This window comes from Phalangium opilio, unplaced genomic scaffold, assembly GCF_054372755.1.
Source record: "Phalangium opilio isolate 3A_F unplaced genomic scaffold, DU_Popi_V2 ptg000079l_1, whole genome shotgun sequence".
Taxonomy (NCBI): domain Eukaryota; kingdom Metazoa; phylum Arthropoda; class Arachnida; order Opiliones; family Phalangiidae; genus Phalangium; species Phalangium opilio.
In genome coordinates this window covers 6,239,690-6,258,239 of record NW_028324187.1, presented here as the reverse complement: position 1 = coordinate 6,258,239, position 18,550 = coordinate 6,239,690, and the positions used below count along the sequence as shown (strand labels likewise).

Sequence of the window (18,550 nt, the reverse complement as noted above, 5' to 3'; positions counted from 1 at the left end):
TACAGACGTATCATCATTTCACTAAACCATACTTTCATCCCGGAGTTGCTAAGAATTTTTCAGTTAAATAATTCCTTAAATTCTACCCAATTTAATAAGGCATATCCCTCCGCCTAGCTTCATACTCGCTGACAATTCAAAGTGAAAAATTGTAAAGATAAAGATAAAAGAACAGATTCCATTTCCTCGCGCGCTGTAAATTCTTTGACGATTACCAGGCAACCCTGTTATATACATTGAAAGAGAGAAGGGGAATATTTTCCGCTATCGCTATTGGTTTAAATCAAGCCTATCATAAAGCGTCGTCGCCTCATCATTGATCCAATTCAACCAATAGAAATCATCGATTTTCAGGGCCATTTCTAAAACGCCATCTATAACTTTTAATTAAAAAATACGTAATTTTGCAATTAAATCCGTTAGCCCTACAGTTAAATTAAATCCGATTTAAACCCGAGTTAATTATAATTAATTATCCAGATTAAATATTAAATAATTTCTTTTAAATAGATGGGAGGTAAAACGTAAAATTCTTTGTTTGCGAAATCGATAAGTTTTTGGGTCAGATTTAGAATCAATACCGCTAATGACACTACGTACCTTTAAGCTACATTTCGATCTACGGAAGAAAAGCACGTACTGCCATAGGCTTATTATAAAAACGTAGGGAAAAAAAGAGAGAGTAGAATATGACAATTTTATTAATATATTTCATAGAAATTTCGTATTCGTATTAAACTTCAAAGACACGATCTAACCAACGTAATTATCCAACGTATAAACTTTCTAATTACTATAATTAAGTATTACAATTTAACCTTTAAGTATACTTTTTATCTATTTAATAATATTAAATAGATAATTTCTTATACAAAATTTTAATTTTTAAATTTCCATTTGAGATTCTTAATTCTTTATATAGAGACGATGAAGGAGGAGTTGGAATAATAAAGTTCTGACAATTAATTAGTAACCACGTGACATAGATTAGAATTACAGCACGCGCGACAGGGAGATAATGTGATTATAAATAAAAGGTATTAGGCGCTGTTTACTCTAATTTGTGCGCTCCTGATTTAAGAAATTAAATTAAATAAGCTTATTTATTTATTTAATTATTTAATTATTTATAGCAGCATTAGCAGCACCAGAGTGATATGTCCCATAGCTCGCTAGGAATGTTTCAAGGCTCCATTTTTAAGGCTTATTTGATGACAATTATTAACAAGCCTCTAATTAATAATTAAACTTAATTAATGAATGTATAATTAATTAATTACAGGGTGGTCGAGAAAAAGGCTATGAATTAAGGTCAACTTTTAATTTTAACATTATTATTATTATATATCAGTTACCACTGAGAAATTTCAGCTAGATCACCCTGTATATATATATTATATAAATATTTGTATTAGCTCCCTGTACAAGGTTGTAACTTGTAAGTCAATAATTAAGTTACAACGTTTTAAAAATATTGCTCAAAATTTCTTTAAAAATACTGTCCGTCGAGGGATCTTTCATAAAGATCTATTTATTATTTGAATGATGGGATAGAGGGGACGTTCGTAAAGAGTTTCACAAGAAAATATCATGAGCTCTTTGTAAATTTTCGCGTTCTTTCAAGTTTTCGCGACTGTCTTCGATGGAAGTGAAGGTTGGAGCGCCGAATGGCATCTCCACCAATGGGCTTTCGAATTCCATGATATTCTCCGCTTCGCCTGATGAGCCAACATGAACATGATTTAACCGATAGTAAAGTTATAGAAAGAAGTCAAGAATGGACCAGTTTGTAAATACATTCGCTATTCGACGAGTAACAAAGATTCTCGGTGACCTCCTCTAGGGTCCTCAACTCATTCGAACTGAGGCTCTCCGTGACCACGGTCTTGGTCTTCGCGAGGAACCCATGATCTTAACACACTTGTAACATTGCGTCGCTCGCCGAATAACGAATGCATAGCGAGCACTGATTGTATGAAGGGAAAAAGGCCACGTGGTCCAGCCTGGCCATACATTCGCTATTCGCCAAGTTACTGAGGCTCTCAGTGACCACGGTTTGGTCTTCGTGAATAACCCATCATCTTAACACACTTGTAACGTTACGTCGCTCGCCGAATAGCGAATGCATAGCGAGCGCTGGTTGGAAAAAGGAAAAGAACTCACATCGTATCCTATGAATTTTGCTACCATATGCCATATCAGCTTGATAGGCTAATACAAAGGTCATGGGCAAAATAGGCACCAATGTCCATGGTAATTGTTTGTTACGTTTGAATCTAAAAGACGTTATCAAAAGGATAACCTCGGATTTGTACGAATAGATTCGTTAATGGGGTGAATGTATGCATACACACCCGGCAACCATGGCAGCTGTAGCTATGACGTAAAAGGCCCCGAACCAATAAAGAAGCTCACGTTCTTTGGCGATTTTTAAAGCCACTTGTCGTTCTCTAAACTGACTCCTCATTTGAATTTGACGTTCCAACTGATTAATTACAATTACTCAGCTTGTATTTTAAATATAACTATTTGTTATCGTGATAAACTCGCACCTGTACTACTTGTTGATCCAAGAGAAATTCCTGATTTTTCCTAAAGTTATCATTAATTGATCTACTAAAGTAGGAACCCATCCTTCCAATTAACTGAAAACCCTAAGAAATAGATAGAGTCAATTGCATATGTCTAAAATATCTAAAATTCACTAACCACGTTGCATTAAAATATCAATTGTTAAGTGGGAGGAATTTCAAGACTGAAATATCTTAACCAAACAACTTGAGGACATTAAATAGTGTGGTTTGTTTATCTATCTAAACATATAAAATTCACAAGTCACGTGGCATCACGCTATCAATTAAAAGCGCGGAATTTCAAAAAAGGCGCGTGATAAAGCGCGTGAAATTAAAACAAGGCTTAACCTAGTGTAAATTCCACGTGCACTAAAAATAATTTTACTTCGTAGAACCATAAAGACCTTGAGGACAGTTACAGGCACCACCCAAAATGAGTGACGTATGTTCCTAAGGGAGACGCGTTTCTCCCAAATGTTCCCAGAGGACCTGACCATCAAGTTTACCTTAGAAGAAGAGAAGGACAGTTCCGAAAGCAAAGATTGGCGAGGACTCAGAGTGAGTCAACTCATAAAAATGGATAGAGTCAATAAAGATGCTTGGGGCCAAAGTAAACCCCAAATACGTGGAAGCTAGGTTCCTAGGTTCTACCCCGAGCCTCCATTCGAATCTAATTAACCCCTGCCAAAGCCTCTACAGGGGTCTACTTGCCTGTCGTGTTCAACGACGATGAAAAAAAAAAATACGACTGAAGTTTTCTTAGAATTTTGATCAAGGGGTCATTAGGGGTCATTCGAGGTCAAATCCGACGGTTAAAAATTCTAATGAGATGCGTGCTGTTCCTCGAAAGTCATTAAGGTTACGGAACGATCTATTTTTAATTAAAAACTAAAAGAAAAAACTCATTAAACTTTTCAAAGTTAATTGCAAACAAAATTAAACTCTCGCTACGTTCTGATGTTAATTGAACGCCTAAATCGTTAGTTTAATTACAATTAAAGATAAATAAAACAGCAGGCGCGTGTCAAAACACGGATAGACGTCTCTAGTTGCACTTTATTAAGGAAAACTAAGCCTTGGATGGGTTAATTCTTCCCTGAAGCTTTCCAAATAGAAAATTCGTTTACCTACGCTAACCTAACTTAACCAAATTTCAAATGTAAATCAATGTAAAGAGGTACTGTATCTTACCGAAATAATTTGCAATAATTGATTGTAAAAGGCAATAACCGATGAAGATGACGGGTAACCGGAGTATCGTAGGCGAGAGCGGATACACGATGGTATCTGGTTAAGGAAAAGATCTATACGGTAGGGGGTAAGAGTGTGGGGCACGAGCCCACCTAGTCCGTGATGACGTCACGATAATAGGAGGGGCCAATCGATCCTTGGGTGTCGAGCGAGCAAGCGCCGAGCTTTCTATGAATTGTCATAAAGCCGGGATATGTTACAGTTAGTCAGATGGACAGTGGTTACGCCAAAGAACGGTGCACGGCTCTTTTTACGCAATTACCATGGAGTGGACAGTTATTATAAACTCGTGGAGTGTTTTCGCCACGCTCTTGGCCACGTCTTTCGCCACTGGTAAGTCATTCTATTCCTTATAATTGCATTTTCTATTGTACGCAACGTTCCCATTATATTTTTTGAACAGGGAACAATGGTTATCATTCTATAATCTAGTCGTTTCCACCTACACACCCCCTGATCATTTCCACAGAGTTCACCTCTAGAAAAAAATCACTACTCGCGTTCTGAAGTTTAAATCTTGTATAATTCTCAGATAGTAGGAAAAACGCTAGATTGCAGTAGGAAACCCTAGATTGTAGTAGGAAAACACTAGATTGTGGTAGGAAAACACTAGATTGTGGTAGGAAAACACTAGATTGTGGTAGGAAAACACTAGATTGTGGTAGGAAAACACTAGATTGCAGTAGGAAACCCTAGATTGTAGTAGGAAAACACTAGATTGTCGTAGGAGAACACTAGATTGTCGTAGGAAAACACTAGATTGTCGTAGGAAAACACTAGATTGTCGTAGGAAAACACTAGATTGTGGTAGGAAAACACTAGATTGTGGTAGGAAAACACTAGATTTTAGTAGGAAAACATTTGATTGTAGTAGGAAAATATTATAATATAGTAGCAAAACAACCTCAAGTTTTACTACTATCGTAGGAAAACACTAGATTGTAGTTGGAAAATATTATAATATAGTAGCAAAACACCTCAAGTTTTACTACGATCGTAGGAAAACATTAGATTGCAGTAGCAAAACACCTCACGTTTTACTACTATAGTAGGAATACACTAGATTGCAGTAGGAAAACACTGGCTTGTAGTAGGAAAGCACTGGATTGCAGTAGGAAAACACTAAATTGCAGTAGAAAAACACTAAATTGCAGTAGAAAAACACTAAATTGCAGTAGAAAAACACTAAATTGCAGTAGGAAAACCCTAGATTGTAGTAGGAAAACACTAGATTGTAGTAGGAAAACACTAGATTGCAGTAGGAAAACACTAGATTGCAGTAGGAAAACACTAACCCCGAAAGTTAAATAAACAATGTTTTTTTTTGTGTTTTTTCAGAGCGAAATTCATCGAAGACATTTCCTCTGATAGTTTCAACGTACGAAGTGACGAAAGACTCGGTTGTTATCGACTGGACATTTAAAAGAGGTGAAAACTGGTCTCTTAAAATGTGCGAGTTGGTATACGGTCCCGAAAGCGACCCCGAACACTTGGAAGTTTTGTCCAACTTTCTACCTGACAGTCACACTTTCAAAGTGACTCAACTGACTTTCAACGTTTCCTACCATTTTCATATGGTGTGTTATAGTTATTCGGACGTTAAGTTACTTTCAAATAAAGTCTACTTTACAACTGGTAAGTGTCACCAACATTACATCTAATCAGAGATCAAAATAATTAAAACAAAGTCCAAAGAAAAAATAAATAAGTTTTCACTCTGAAGATTTCAAACTTCATTTTCAAATTTGATATCAAATTAGTCCTAGTTTTTTATAGCAACTGAACAGTTAATCGAAGCGGGCGTTGTAATCTTGGATACGCGATCCTAGCTTTTTCCGTATTTAATCAGTTTTTAATAATTAATTCAAACTTAATTAAATTTTTTAATTAAAGATCTTAGATGTTGATACGAGAGAGTAAGAAAGGCTAAAGAAAAAAAGTCAATTTCTTTCTTGGGGTAAAAGACGACGTCAAAAGAAGATATGATTAATGATTTTATATTAAGTCAAGTCCATAAGTAAATTAAATTTCCATATAAGTTCAACTGGAAATCGTATCAATCAAGTAGGCCTATTTCCATATCCGAATCTTGCCAGTTGACAGAAAATCTGCTAACACTGACTGCCTTTCAGGTTCTTACTTAAATTTAAGGGGTTATCCGTAAAACACTTCATAAATTGTTTAGGGGTGTCTTTTGTGGGGGGAGGGGTAAATATCATGGAAGTTACATAAATTTTTTCGACTCAAAATTTATTTCACATAGAAAAGTCCCTCTGTACTTCGGTGGTCCTATAATAACCCTTCTGAAACACCCTGTACACTTCATATTTCGTCCAGTATACGTTGACACAAGTAACCTCACATTGTTAAGTCTTCGTTCTTTCAAAAAAAACCCAATTACTGCCTCCATAACCTGTCTGTGACAATGACAAAAATAATTGGGCTAGGGGATCCACTGTCCGAAGCCGTCAGTCGTTTCTTGGTAACTTATTGAAGAGATTTATTTACATAGTGTCCAGTTTCTGGTTATTTCTGAAGGCAGGGTTAAAAATAGTATGGGCGGAAACGTCCTTTATAACAAAAACAAGAAGTGTCAATTGAAGCAGTAAAGTCAAAGTTTCGAGTCACCCTTTGCCCCGACCTTCTAACAGCGGGAGATTTTATTTTTTCTAAATAATTACCGCTCGACCCGACAGAATTTGGGAGAAAATCGTTAGCTTCTTTAATTGTTAAAGGACAAATCGTAAAATTTAAAACGCCCCATTACAATAATAATTTTTCAATAACTTCAAAATTTTACCTTATTAAAATAAAACTTGTTTAATTTTAAAGAGGAAATTAGCCCCTACCTTATTAAATTGAATTTTTTTTTAAAAATAAACGTATTTTAAATGAGACTTGCCCTTTAAGTGCGCAACTAGTGACCGCATCCACCTTATAATGATCTCCAAAAAAATAATAAGGCCATGAACAAAATATCTTCGTTATTATCGGCTGGGACTGTCACTTTGGAGATATGCTCGGCGCTTTTAAACACAAAGGGTAGTTCGGGTCTTTCCGAATAGCGAATACAGGTTTTAAAATAGAATACGAATATCTGGCTAACGAGGAGTTCTATCTCTACCTTTATCTCGAGGATTTCTATCTTTATCTCTAGCTTGAGGATTTCAATGTCTATCTTTATCTAGAGGATTTCAATCTCTATCTTTATCTAAAGGATTTCAATGTCTATCTTTATCTAGAGGATTTCAATCTCTATCTTTATCTAAAGGATTTCAATCTCTGTCTTTATCTAAAGGATTTCAATCTCTAACTCTAGCTTGAGGATTTCAATCTCTAACTCTAGCTCGAGGATTCCTATCTCTAACTCTAGCTCGAGGATTCCTATCTCTAACTCTAGCTCGAGGATTCCTATCTCTAACTCTATCTCGAGGATTTCTATCTCTAACTCTATCTCGAGGATTTCTATCTCTAACTCTATCTCGAGGATTTCTATCTCTAACTCTATCTCGAGGATTTCTATCTCTAACTCTATCTCGAGGATTTCTATCTCTAACTCTATCTCGAGGATTTCAATCTCTAACTCTATCTCGAGGATTTCAATCTCTAACTCTATCTCGAGGATTTCAATCTCTAACTCTATCTCGAGGATTTCTTTTTCTAACTCTATCTCGAGGATTTCTTTTTCTAACTCTATCTCGAGGATTTCTATCTCTATCTCGAGGATTTCAATCTCTAACTCTATCTCGAGGATTTCAATCTCTAACTCTATCTCGAGGATTTCAATCTCTAACTCTATCTCGAGGATTTCAATCTCTAACTCTATCTCGAGGATTTCTATCTCTATCTCTATCTCGAGGATTTCTATCTCTATCTCGAGGATTTCTATCTCTATCTCGAGGATTTCTATCTCTATCTCGAGGATTTCTATCTCTACCTCGAAGGATTTTTATCTCTACCTCGAAGGATTTTTATCTCTACCTCGAGGATTTCCATCTGTATCTCGAGGTTTTTGACCTCTACATCGAGTATTTATATCTCTACCTCGAGGATTTCTATCTCTACCTCGAGGATTTCTAACTCTATCTCGTGGATTTCAATCTCTACCTCGAGGATTTCTATCTCTATCTCGAGGATTTCTATCTCTACCTCGAGGATTTCTATCTTTATCTCGCATAATAGGATAATCTCTGACAATGACTTTCGCTCATTTAGTTTCGACAAATGATATATCGCGTATAAACTGTTTAATTTCTCTACAATCGCCTGTAAATCCCTCACAAATATTCCCTGCAAAGCACAAAACCAGGAAAATTATCAAACCTGATACTTCCAAGGCAAGTAATAAGGCAAAACTCTATAGCCTTAAGGCTGGATCACCCTCGATAATATCTTTCAATGAAAATTCCTAAAACTATGACTGAAAGAAAATCACGTTCGTTCTTCTTTGGGAACCAAAAAAACCTATTTTAAAAAGTGACCGGCCATTAAGGATTTTCTCGATTCGTCTAGTAAGGCAAAAAATAGCCTTAAGGCGAAAAAAAGGCTCAGGCAAAGGCAAAGGCCTATGGGATTCGAACAACTCTTAAAATATCGTTCAATTTGTCAAGAGAATTTATTTCCTTAAATTTCCTTGCCGCAGTTTTTAGCTCAAACTGCGTCCGTCGTGGGATCGACTCGACTCGACAAAGAAAAGCTCGGCTAAAAACTATTATTGGATAAAGAAGAGTAAGAAGAAAACAAGAAGGGCAGGGACCCATATAAGCTGCCCTCATCATTCAAATATACCCCCGCTCTCATTACTCATTAGACATTTAATTCTGTTGAAACTACTTCAATGATTCACTTTTAATATCTTTACTATACTACGACATAAATTGACTTTGTTAGAACACTGCTACAATTTATCGCTAAAAGAAGTAAAAAAGATGGTCAAGACCCGTATTAATCTCATCATTCACGTAATTATTAGATATTCATATTTATATTTCTACAACCATTACTACTACTACAACAGGGGTCAAACTAATACCCTCGTAAAATATACAATCGGTGCGCGAAATTTTACGTTCGATTAAATTTTTTTCTCCATTTGTGCAAATGGATTTTCTATTTCTCTATTTCTTTGAAATTTATCGCCGATATTTCGTCGTCTCGTAGGGAATTAATTAGTCAGTTGATTGAGAACGCTTCTTCCGGAACACCACATTTTAATTTCGCATATTTATAAACTTAACTCCCTGGCCATTTTGGGGGCCAATTTACGATACAAAACCCTGGAGGTTTCTCCGATTCTATTAGATACTTCCAAGAATGCATACAGCGACTAAGAATAATTGTGTAGCCAGCCATTTTGGTTGGTTTTATGGGAGGAGCTAGACTAATCATTATGTATTACGAATTTTACCTCGCCAACTAAGGACCTCACGTTGCTACCTACCAACCAATGGAATCAGTTAGAAATACGTCGGAATTATGACGCGTGACGGATCGTAGGTTCTCAACCCCGTTCACAAAACCCGCCCCATAGAAATTAGCACAATTATTCCTAGTATCTGTATGCATTCGTTCTATTTTTTAAATTTTTAGGAGGTTCGAATCCATCCCAGCACCAAGCTTCATCTTTACCGGAACAATTCGCTAGTTCGGGATCATACCGCGGGTACTACGACCGCAGTATTTCTCGCAGTAGCATGTACAGCGGTGCTGGTGATGACGACAATTACACCAGAACAGTTCAAAGCAGTTCAGTCATTCTGGGAGCGGTTTGCGGTATCGTTGGATTCCTAATTATAAATATCACGGTGGTAATGGCCGTTCGAAGATACTCTCAAAGACAACTCAGAAGGAGACGAATTCTCGAAATAGAGTAAGTAATTGAGTTTATTACGTGCTAGTCCTAATTGCTATATTGTCTAATGATGCAAACGTACATCAATTAGGGCTCAAAATATTGGGCTTACAAAGAACTTCTAATTTAATACTGAAATGGTCAATATGGTAGCGAATTGAACACCAATATTAAAACTCAATAGAATACCATACCATGCAGGGATAGATTTCATTTTAGAAGTAGGAATGGAGAACAGAGTAATCTAGGCAAGCGTCTAAGTCCCGGACCCCCCTTCCACCGGACGGAGGGCTATGAAAGAAGAGGCGGGTCATAGTGCCAGAGGTAAAAAGGAATTATGTATTTTTCGCCGTCGCCGTCAGTAACGTCATCAAAACGTAGTTTAAGTGAGGCAATAAGATAATTTAAACTTTTCGTTACGTATTGGAGGGAGGGGCTCTTCTCTGGGTGGTCTATGAGTCGGACTGAAGTAAATACTAACCGTTCTCCATTCCTACTTCTAAAATTAAATCTATCCCTGACCATACCTACAATGAAAGGAAAATTTCCTGACCACCTAAACTCATTTTAACTAACCAATTTTAATTTTACAATTTAATTATTAGAAAATTTAGAATATTGAGTGTTTAAAAATGCCAATTATATTTTTCAGGGAACGAGACTACGACGATTTCCCATATTTAAGAGGTTTTGAATAAATCACCAAAAACTTTCTTTCGAGAAAATGCGACGATAAAATATACGAATTGTCATTTTAGCGACAAATACGTAAAACTCCGAGATTTGAAGTTAAGGCCAGTTGTCATTAACGCGAAGCGCAGAAAATACTTTCAAAATAGGAGAAAAGAATTAATTGCCCAGTTGGAAATATGAAAACAAAACGTGTATAATATAAACTAACGTCCATTAAAAGTTAAATTAACTAAATTGTTAAAAAGAAAAAATCTATGATAATTAAATTATGCAACCCCCAAAAAATATTGTAAAAATAATTAAAAGTATATAAATATATATTTAAATTAAAAAAAATAGATGAAATATTCATTAAAAGTTACGTAAAAGCCCAACAAGTAGTAAACAAAAACATAAAAACACTCGTTTTAAAACTCTAGACACGTCCGTCCGTCTAAAAAGATAACTTCAACATTTAATCGTCATTAACTTAAACTAATTGGAGTGATTAACGTTACGTGTTTACGAGTAATTGTGTATACATTTCAGTCCTCGTGGACGTATTATAATGCAAGGGACCAAACGAGTACGCTAATTACGCGTTAATTACTTACTAAAATTAATTGATCCTGTTAGAACCCAAATAAAAATATAACCGCGTGTAAATTTATAAAATACCTATTGAAGTTTTCTAAATAAATAAATTATCAAAAAAAAAAAAACTTTTGCGTTTTAAATTCTATGATAATTGGAGTGTGTGGTGTAGGATTCTACTATAATATAGTGGTTTTTCTCCTACGTAAACTAACTATGATTTACAGGAGTTATTACATCAGTACGGCGATAAATATCATGAAATTTTGAGTGTCTTGTAGTAGGATCCTACTATAATCTAGTAGTTTTTTCCCCTACCTAAATTAACCATGATTTACAAGAGTCATTACATCACTACGGCGATAAGTATCATGAGTGTATTGTAGTAGGATCCTACTATAATCTAGTAGTTTTCCCACTACTTAAAACAGCCATGATTTACAATAAATAAAAAAATAAATAAATTATCAAAACCAAATTTTGAGTTTCAAATTTCAGGACATTGCGGGTGCCATGTAGTAGCAGAAGTTTATAAACTTCTGGTAGTAGGATTTTACTATAGTCTCGAAATGTTTAACCCTACCTAACTCAACCACGACTGACATTAACAATATTAACTAACTTAGTATCTTCACAACTAACAGTTACTTTACGGAACAAGGAAACTGTTACAGAGTTAATTAGATTGAGAAGAAAACTTCCAGATTATATTATGTTAATACAATCCCCGCAATATTCCTTTGTTCCGAAGGTGACGGGGGCTGGTAAGGGAAGAGAAGTTGCCTCCTTGTAGCGTCGAAAGATAGAGTAATTTGTAAAGATACCTTGAGTTGTGGTTTGGGGGGAGGGGACTTGTCGATCGATAGGGTGGTCGGATGGTCGCCTGGGTCGGTCATTCCGTTAGAGAATAAGTGGTCACGCGATCCAGCCGGGACATTTCCTGTCCCAACCACGAATAACAATACAGTACATCATCATTTTGGGGCCAGAGAGAGAGAGAGCGCCTAGCCTGCTTTAGTCATTCAACTAGAGCCAGGAGAACCTTTTTTTCCGGAAATTAGAGTATGGCTAGGTAGGTGCGCATCGCGTGAGTATTTTGTATAAAAAGGGTGTTGTCCGCATCTTGCGTTACTTACTAACCCCTTTCCTCCCTCCCTTCTACAAGCTAAACTACATTTATCTAGTCCTCATAGTCCTCGCCTATACTATAGTCGTCTGAAAACAAAATTGGTCAGGACCTTAACAGAGAAATAACACGCGATCTAATCGGGTTATCTCATCTCATCTCCTCTCCTCTACTAAAGAACACGAGTCACTTTTCAAAACGTTGTAAATATAGTTTAATTCAACTACCAGGGAAATTCCTCGAGGGTGTTTGTTACTTAGCTCTAATTGTCCTCTTTCAAACGATGCTAAATACCTGGTCTTGGGGTCAAAAAACACCAGTAAATCAAGGTTCGAAACAAAATCATAATTTTTTGGAGTTTTCAAAGGAACCCTTTAGTAAACGTCCACTTTCTCGGTTACCAATAAAGAAACTTTGGAAGGTTGCAATGCAACTATGATTTAAGTCAATTTCTATGGATGGAAATCTCTTAAAGCCCTACAGGTTCTCTCAAATTGTACTAAATACTTGGGGTTCAAATCATCCAGAACCTCAGTAAATAAAGTTTGAAAAAAATCATCATTTATATACCGAAATTTTGGCATAAGTTATCATGTCGTCACTAGAGTTCAGGGAGGTCAAATAGCCCAAAACTGTTCTCTTTCAAACGATACTAATTACTTGGGGCTCAAATCAACCAAAACAAAATTTTAAAAATAAAAAAATTTAAACTTCCTTAAAAGTAAAGAAAGTAAATAAGGAATTGGCAATTTTTTGGACAGAGGTCAAGAATGTAAACGAACTCTGGTCTAAGGTCAGTCACTTATATACAAGATAATCCCGCTTGCGTTAGCCCCCTCCCCCTTCCATGGGGTTGTCCTCGTGCCAAAGATAAGAGTAAAACCTTCAAGTTCACGTGAACGATAGCTGGAGATAATGAGGTTTGAACTTGAAGATACTTATTAAATTAGAAAAGAGCTTATAGCGTTTTCTCCCTAATGGTTTCGCGGACAAATTAAAAGATGTCACAGAGATGTCGACGGAGCAGTGGCGGCCGCGAGGGGTTACGACCGTAAGATTAGATTATTCAGCTATCTCAGATTTGTTTCGTTGGCAAAAAAAGGGGGTCCGCACTCTCCATAAGAGGCTTACGATCAAGAACACGATATAATACTGTTGGAGATGCGATGGTGCTCCTCTTACCATACCATACCAGGGATCTATGCCAAACACATACGGGATTAAAGATAGAAAACGAAATTGAAAAAGTTTCCTCCATCGACGATAAATGAATTGGAGGAAAAGATTTGTTATACGGGAGCTGCGCTTTCGGGATTATGTAAAAAAACTTAAACAGAGTTCCCAAGATTTGAAATAATTTTCTGATTTAAATTCCTATAGGGCGACAGCAGAAAGGGCATTAAAATAAATGGCATACGTCACAGCTTCAGAATACAGTCGCGCCATCTAGTAAGGCTCAGTATAAAGAAAGTTCGTTTTTTTGACAAGATTCAAAATTTTATCTAGCCGCCATATTTGGGGAGCGGGATCAAAGGCTTCAATAATGAATACGTCTAAAATAACTAGTAAGGAGCCTAAATTAACATATTTTGAAACTCTTAATGAACATATTAAGAAAAGGTATAGAGAAAAAACAAGTTTAATAGGTGATACAGACCCTTATTTAATAAAAAAAAAAGATTTGAAGTTTTTGAATGCCCAAGACACCGGTGGTGAAACGAGCAACTCGTTTGACTTGCTACCACCTGTTAGTTTTCCTGATATGTATGTTTATTTAATTTCTGGACAGTCCCCTTTCACTCATATGCAACTGAAAAATTATAAAGCACTTGAGGCTTACGATCAGTTTGTTTGTGGTTTCGTAAGAAACGTAGGGCTCAAAACCTTCCCTAGGGATGATAATGACGACAAAGTGCTGATCAAATGCCAAGTAAGTTTACATATTACTTTGATACTCTGCTCGAGTAGTTATTTATGAATATCTAAATTTAGGTTATGCATTCGCAAAGACTCAGAGAGAAAGTGCTAGAACCATGGGTGATAGCAGGAAGTTCAGGTACGATTCATTGTGGACATTGCACATGTATGGCCGGCTTAGACGAATGCTGTACCCACATTGCAGCGCTACTTTTCTATGTTGAATACGCAGTAAGATTCCGAGAAAAAGTAACTGTTACTGGCCAGAAAGCTTACTGGATGGTTCCTATAACCAAAGAGCCATCGTATTCGCCTGTTTGCCAAATGGATTTGAGTTCAGCGAAAGCAAAGAAAAAAGCGTTAGATGCGAATGTAGAGGGCCTTACTCCGTCAAAACCCAAATCGCTCGTTCGCAAGCCGCTAAAAGAGGTTCCTGATTTCAGCGCGCAAGAAATGAGTGAATTTTGGGATGAAATTTATAGCGAATCCCCGAACTTGGCTATTTTTAGGGTTCTTCCCAAGTATCATGAAAAATGTATTCCAACCTACATGAACAAGGAAGTATATCCATTAGTTTTAACGGAACTTTATAAAGAACATTTATCAAAATTATCATTTGGGGAACTGTTAATCCATTCAGAAGTAGTAGAAGTATCATTCACCCAAGAACAAGCCAAAAGAGTTCAGATGGAAACAAAATCTCAAGCTAAATCTAAAAGTTGGCATAGATTTAGAGCTGGCAGAATTACTGCATCAAATTTACGAAAAGCATGTCAAACAGATCCCTCAATGCCCTCGGTTTCTTTAATTGAAACAATATGTTACCCCGGAAAAACGTCATTCAGTTCTGAGGCTACTGACTGGGGAATAAATCATGAACGTACAATGAAAAAGGTTTATCTAACTGTAATGAAAGAAAAACATCAGAATTTGAAGTTCGAAGAGTCAGGCCTTTTTTTAAATCCTAAATATCCACACCTTGGGGCATCGCCAGATGGATTAGTAGAATGTCAATGCTGTGGAAAAGGGGTAATTGAAATAAAGTGTCCCTATTCAATGAGAACCAAATCAGTTAAGGAGGTGAACAAGACTTTTTGTCTAGAAAGCACACCTGATGGTCTTAAATTGAAAAAAGAACATGAATATTACTACCAGGTCCAAGCGCAGATGTTCTTGTCTGAGAGGAGCTACGCAGATTTCTGTGTATGGACACCTGTAGACCACCACATTGAACGAATAGAGCCAGATGAAGCCCTGTGGGATACAGCCAATTCTAGAGCTAATGAGTTTTTTAGAACAGCATTATTGCCAGAATTAATTGCCAAGTATTTCACAAGAGAAGTAACTTCTGAAAGCAAACGACCCAAAGTTTCGTGTACTTCAAAAGCCGGTACACTAGATACAAGTGATTCCATTGTGGTCTCTAAAATTCTATCGCCAAGTAAAAACAGCAATGAAAGTAATGAAGATTTAAATCTAGTGAATGATGGTGAAAAATGGTGCTACTGTAAAGAGGGAGAAAAAGGGAAAATGATTTTTTGTGAACAAGAAAACTGTAACATCAAATGGTTCCACATAAAATGTCTAAAAATGAGGCAGATTCCTAAAAGAAAATGGTTTTGCCCCGACTGCAAAAAGATCATTCGTGCTGACAAAATTTTAAATAAGGTTAATAAGAAACCATTAAAAAAAATTTAAAATATTTTACCCTAGTCAAACTGTCAATTTGTGCTTAATCCAAATAATTTTAATGATCAAATAAAAATTGTGATAATTTTAATGATCAGATAAAAACTGTGATTTGTGATAATTTTAATGAGCAAATAAAAATTGTGATAATTTTAATGAACAAATAAAAATTGTGATAATTTTAATGAACAAATAAAAATTGTGATAATTCTAATGAACATATAAAAATTGCGATAATTTTAATGAACAAATAAAAACACTGTTTTTTTGAAATATTTTTACTCTATTGGGATAACGGGGGATGTCAGATTTGTTAATCCACATGCGGAAACAACAATCTTATCAATTATAGCTATAGTTTCATCTTCAGGAGCTTCATGCAAGAGTTCAATTGGTATTTTTGTGTGTAGAATTTGATACTTCTGGCGCAATAAACCAATAACCCTCTCAACATGAATTCTAACATTAGCTATTTTACGGGTATCTTCAATTTCTTCCGGATTTAACTGTGCCTTTCCTTTTGTGAAAGCCGGTAATTTTACTGACGCATAGAACATGCTAACAGAATCAGCAATATTAAAACCCCTATCAGCTAAGACAACATCTCCAGGCAAGAGATTGTTCAAAAATCCGCAATTTTCAGTCAGGTGTTTATCGCTTACGCGGCCTCCCCATCCTTTGGACACAAAACTTATCGTCCCTTGGGGTGTAATTGCAATTAAATATTTTACAGTGTTACTGTGTTTATAGCTTGACCAGGTTTCTGCCTTACTTAATACATTTGATGGCTTTTCAGTAAAGATTTCGAAACAGTCAATGATTGTAGCCACCCTTTTCCCAAAATTCACCTGGAAACACATCGGCATAGTGGCCTGAAGGATATCTCTCTCAGGCCATATAATACTTTTTTGGAAAAGTTTATACAAAATGTTTAAAGTGTTGTGAAAAAGTCGACCAACGGTTCGGTCTGAGATGTTAAACCTATAGGCCAAATCCAAGTTTGTTACCGCTAGTCTCATTTTCATTAGGGTTAATATTAGTTGTTGAAAATGATCGAGCTTAGAATTATTAAAAAGAAACGGTCGAATCCGTTTTAAAACTGTCAAAACCACCCCCATACTTTCTAGGCCCGTAAAATATTTAATTTTATCGTTATTGCCTTTAAAATAGGTTTCACTGTAGTTTGAATTTGCCAATTCTGACTGCAAAGCATCAATTTTACCAAGCAACTTTCGGTTTTCGGATATGTAATTTCTTATTTGCTCATTAGCTTGTTCATATTTCTCATTTAGACCCTCAAACAATTTTTGGGATTTTTCCAATTCATACTCAACATATTCTAATTCAAACTGTTCCACCACTCTAAATAAAGTTTGAGTTTCGCCATCAAACTTTTCTAAATAAGTTTGCGTTTCACAATCAACTTTTTCTAGAAATGTTTGCATTTCACTTTCCTTTACATTGGGTTTTGAATCAGATATTAAATCAAATTCAGAATAAGTTTGAACCTCCTTATCAGCGTAAACCCTAATTGTAGTTTGCATACTACCATCAACAAATAATTTTAAAGGCCCTGGGCTGGAAGAAACAAGAGCACTTTGGTCATCCTCAATCTTCGGAGAATTTTCTACGAGTTGTGTTTCTTCTTGTTCCATAATGGCAGAGAGTTCATTAGTGACAATATCGTCTTCATTAATTGTATTTTCTGTTGTACAATGTTCTATGTTTGTCTCTTCGAAACTTCTTAAAATTGTGTCACTTTCATGACCAAGGAAAGTACTTGAAGCTTGACTCTCTTCCGTTTCCATAATACATGCAGTAGAGTTATTTCCAATGTTTGTGCTCTGATAAAGATTTATACAAATCATTATGAGATAGGCTTATTAAAAACAAAGGGAAATGAATACATACATGTATCTTGTTTGTAATATACCCTAGTGCAGAACGTCTCTTTTTGCGTTGATATCTTGCGACCGACTTTTGAAGAAAAGCATCACTTGAAACACTTAGTGGGTTTAGACTCTTATTTGGAGCCCAATCGGGGTTAGTTTTATCGAATAGCGCGGAAGGTTTTGCTTAAATAAAACATAGATTATATAGTTAATAACAGGATCAATTTGAATTAAATTCTTATCACTTACCAGAGAAAAAATGCTTAGAACAAACTCTAGTATTTTTTGTTACGACATCAGGGCCAAGGCTTAACCTTTTCATCCAAAGTTTACGACGTTTAGAGGATAATTCTCGCGTTGCCTCATCTTGGTTTGTTATAATACCGGGTATACTAAAAAAACTTAACTTTTCCTTGGTACTAATACTTTTACAGCTCTTCAAACAACAGGTCCTAACCATTTTATGAACAAACCGCCTTAAAACAACCCAGTTAAACTCCACAAAGATGGTGGCCGAGAAAACTGCCATTTAAAGACTAGACGCGGCGCTGCTAACTGTGGCGCGAAAGCAAAATTCAAATTGCGTGACGTCACCATATGTCTTTCTGCTGTCGCCCTATACCTGCATGACATTTCCATTAAGGTTTTCCCTGAAAATTTCCAGTCATTTTCCCTATATATTTTACGTCATTTTTCCCTGAATATTTTACGCCATTTTCCCAGAATATTTTGCGTCATTTTCCCAGAATATTTTGCGTCATTTTCCCTGAATATATTTTACGTCATTTTCCCTGAATATATTTTACGTCATTTTCCCTGAATATTTTACGTAATTTTCCCTAAATATTTTACGCCATTTTCCCTAAATATTTCCCGTCATTATCCCTGACCTTTAGAGGAGGTCAAAAGCTAGTTCTAGCTAACTATATTTTTATAAACAAGTCAACTCTTCAAGTTACGTTTTAAAATTTAAAGCGCAACATTG

The 18,550-nt window shown here is 35.9% G+C and overlaps 4 protein-coding genes across 11 annotated transcripts; 2 read left to right on the top strand and 2 right to left on the bottom strand.

The window, feature by feature from the left end:
* Window positions 1-682: 682 nt before the first annotated feature.
* Window positions 683-3,897, bottom strand: LOC149654476 (plasminogen receptor (KT)). 2 transcript variants are annotated; one of them, XM_089846021.1, is made up of 5 exons: window positions 3,765-3,897; window positions 2,553-2,654; window positions 2,355-2,485; window positions 2,164-2,276; window positions 683-1,718 (listed from the first exon to the last, which is right to left on the bottom strand). In XM_089846021.1, exons 2-5 carry the CDS (start codon window positions 2,631-2,633, stop codon window positions 1,576-1,578), a joined length of 468 nt encoding a protein of 155 aa, XP_089702147.1. In that variant the 5' UTR covers window positions 2,634-2,654; window positions 3,765-3,897; the 3' UTR covers window positions 683-1,575. The 2 variants fall into 2 exon arrangements, with proteins under 2 accessions (XP_089702147.1, XP_089702148.1); XM_089846022.1 differs by lacking the exon at window positions 3,765-3,897 and adding an exon at window positions 2,710-2,814.
* Window positions 3,898-3,955: 58 nt separating this feature from the next.
* LOC149654475 (uncharacterized) lies at window positions 3,956-10,593 on the top strand. The gene is made up of 4 exons (XM_089846020.1): window positions 3,956-4,157; window positions 5,163-5,459; window positions 9,414-9,693; window positions 10,328-10,593. The coding sequence occupies exons 1-4, from the start codon at window positions 4,088-4,090 to the stop codon at window positions 10,371-10,373; spliced, it is 693 nt and encodes a 230-aa protein (XP_089702146.1). The 5' UTR covers window positions 3,956-4,087; the 3' UTR covers window positions 10,374-10,593.
* A 2,849-nt stretch (window positions 10,594-13,442) lies between these two features.
* LOC149654474 (uncharacterized) lies at window positions 13,443-15,827 on the top strand. 6 transcript variants are annotated; one of them, XM_089846013.1, is made up of 4 exons: window positions 13,448-13,516; window positions 13,574-13,997; window positions 14,060-15,064; window positions 15,140-15,827. In XM_089846013.1, the coding sequence occupies exons 1-4, from the start codon at window positions 13,476-13,478 to the stop codon at window positions 15,680-15,682; spliced, it is 2,013 nt and encodes a 670-aa protein (XP_089702139.1). In that variant the 5' UTR covers window positions 13,448-13,475; the 3' UTR covers window positions 15,683-15,827. The 6 variants fall into 6 exon arrangements, with proteins under 6 accessions (XP_089702142.1, XP_089702139.1, XP_089702141.1 ...); XM_089846015.1 differs by having other exon boundaries at window positions 14,060-14,123; window positions 14,217-15,824; XM_089846012.1 differs by having other exon boundaries at window positions 14,060-14,123; window positions 14,190-15,824.
* LOC149654473 (uncharacterized) lies at window positions 15,780-18,180 on the bottom strand. 2 transcript variants are annotated; one of them, XM_089846019.1, is made up of 4 exons: window positions 17,815-18,180; window positions 17,585-17,748; window positions 16,446-17,517; window positions 15,780-16,373 (listed from the first exon to the last, which is right to left on the bottom strand). In XM_089846019.1, the coding sequence occupies exons 1-4, from the start codon at window positions 18,092-18,094 to the stop codon at window positions 15,952-15,954; spliced, it is 1,938 nt and encodes a 645-aa protein (XP_089702145.1). In that variant the 5' UTR covers window positions 18,095-18,180; the 3' UTR covers window positions 15,780-15,951. The 2 variants fall into 2 exon arrangements, with proteins under 2 accessions (XP_089702145.1, XP_089702144.1); XM_089846018.1 differs by having other exon boundaries at window positions 15,780-17,517.
* Window positions 18,181-18,550: the final 370 nt, after the last annotated feature.

Bases quoted from the DNA above. Each gene is read 5' to 3' on its own strand.
- LOC149654476 (XM_089846021.1), bottom strand. From the start codon at position 2,633: ATGGGTTCCTACTTTAGTAGATCAATTAATGATAACTTTAGGAAAAAT. The intron at 2,277-2,354 runs GTGTGTATGCAT...AACGTCTTTTAG, and splicing joins ACAGCTGCCATGGTTGCCGG to ATTCAAACGTAACAAACAAT. The intron at 1,719-2,163 runs GTGAGTTCTTTT...TTGGCTCATCAG, and splicing joins CAAAATTCATAGGATACGAT to GCGAAGCGGAGAATATCATG.
- LOC149654475 (XM_089846020.1), top strand. From the start codon at position 4,088: ATGGAGTGGACAGTTATTATAAACTCGTGGAGTGTTTTCGCCACGCTC. The intron at 4,158-5,162 runs GTAAGTCATTCT...GTGTTTTTTCAG, and splicing joins GGCCACGTCTTTCGCCACTG to AGCGAAATTCATCGAAGACA. The intron at 5,460-9,413 runs GTAAGTGTCACC...TTAAATTTTTAG, and splicing joins TAAAGTCTACTTTACAACTG to GAGGTTCGAATCCATCCCAG.
- LOC149654474 (XM_089846011.1), top strand. From the start codon at position 13,476: ATGGCATACGTCACAGCTTCAGAATACAGTCGCGCCATCTA. The intron at 13,517-13,573 runs GTAAGGCTCAGT...AATTTTATCTAG, and splicing joins GAATACAGTCGCGCCATCTA to CCGCCATATTTGGGGAGCGG. The intron at 13,998-14,059 runs GTAAGTTTACAT...ATCTAAATTTAG, and splicing joins AAGTGCTGATCAAATGCCAA to GTTATGCATTCGCAAAGACT.
- LOC149654473 (XM_089846018.1), bottom strand. From the start codon at position 18,094: ATGGCAGTTTTCTCGGCCACCATCTTTGTGGAGTTTAACTGGGTTGTT. The intron at 17,749-17,814 runs GTAAGTGATAAG...GTTTTATTTAAG, and splicing joins TTCTAAGCATTTTTTCTCTG to CAAAACCTTCCGCGCTATTC. The intron at 17,518-17,584 runs GTATGTATTCAT...AATCTTTATCAG, and splicing joins ATATTACAAACAAGATACAT to AGCACAAACATTGGAAATAA.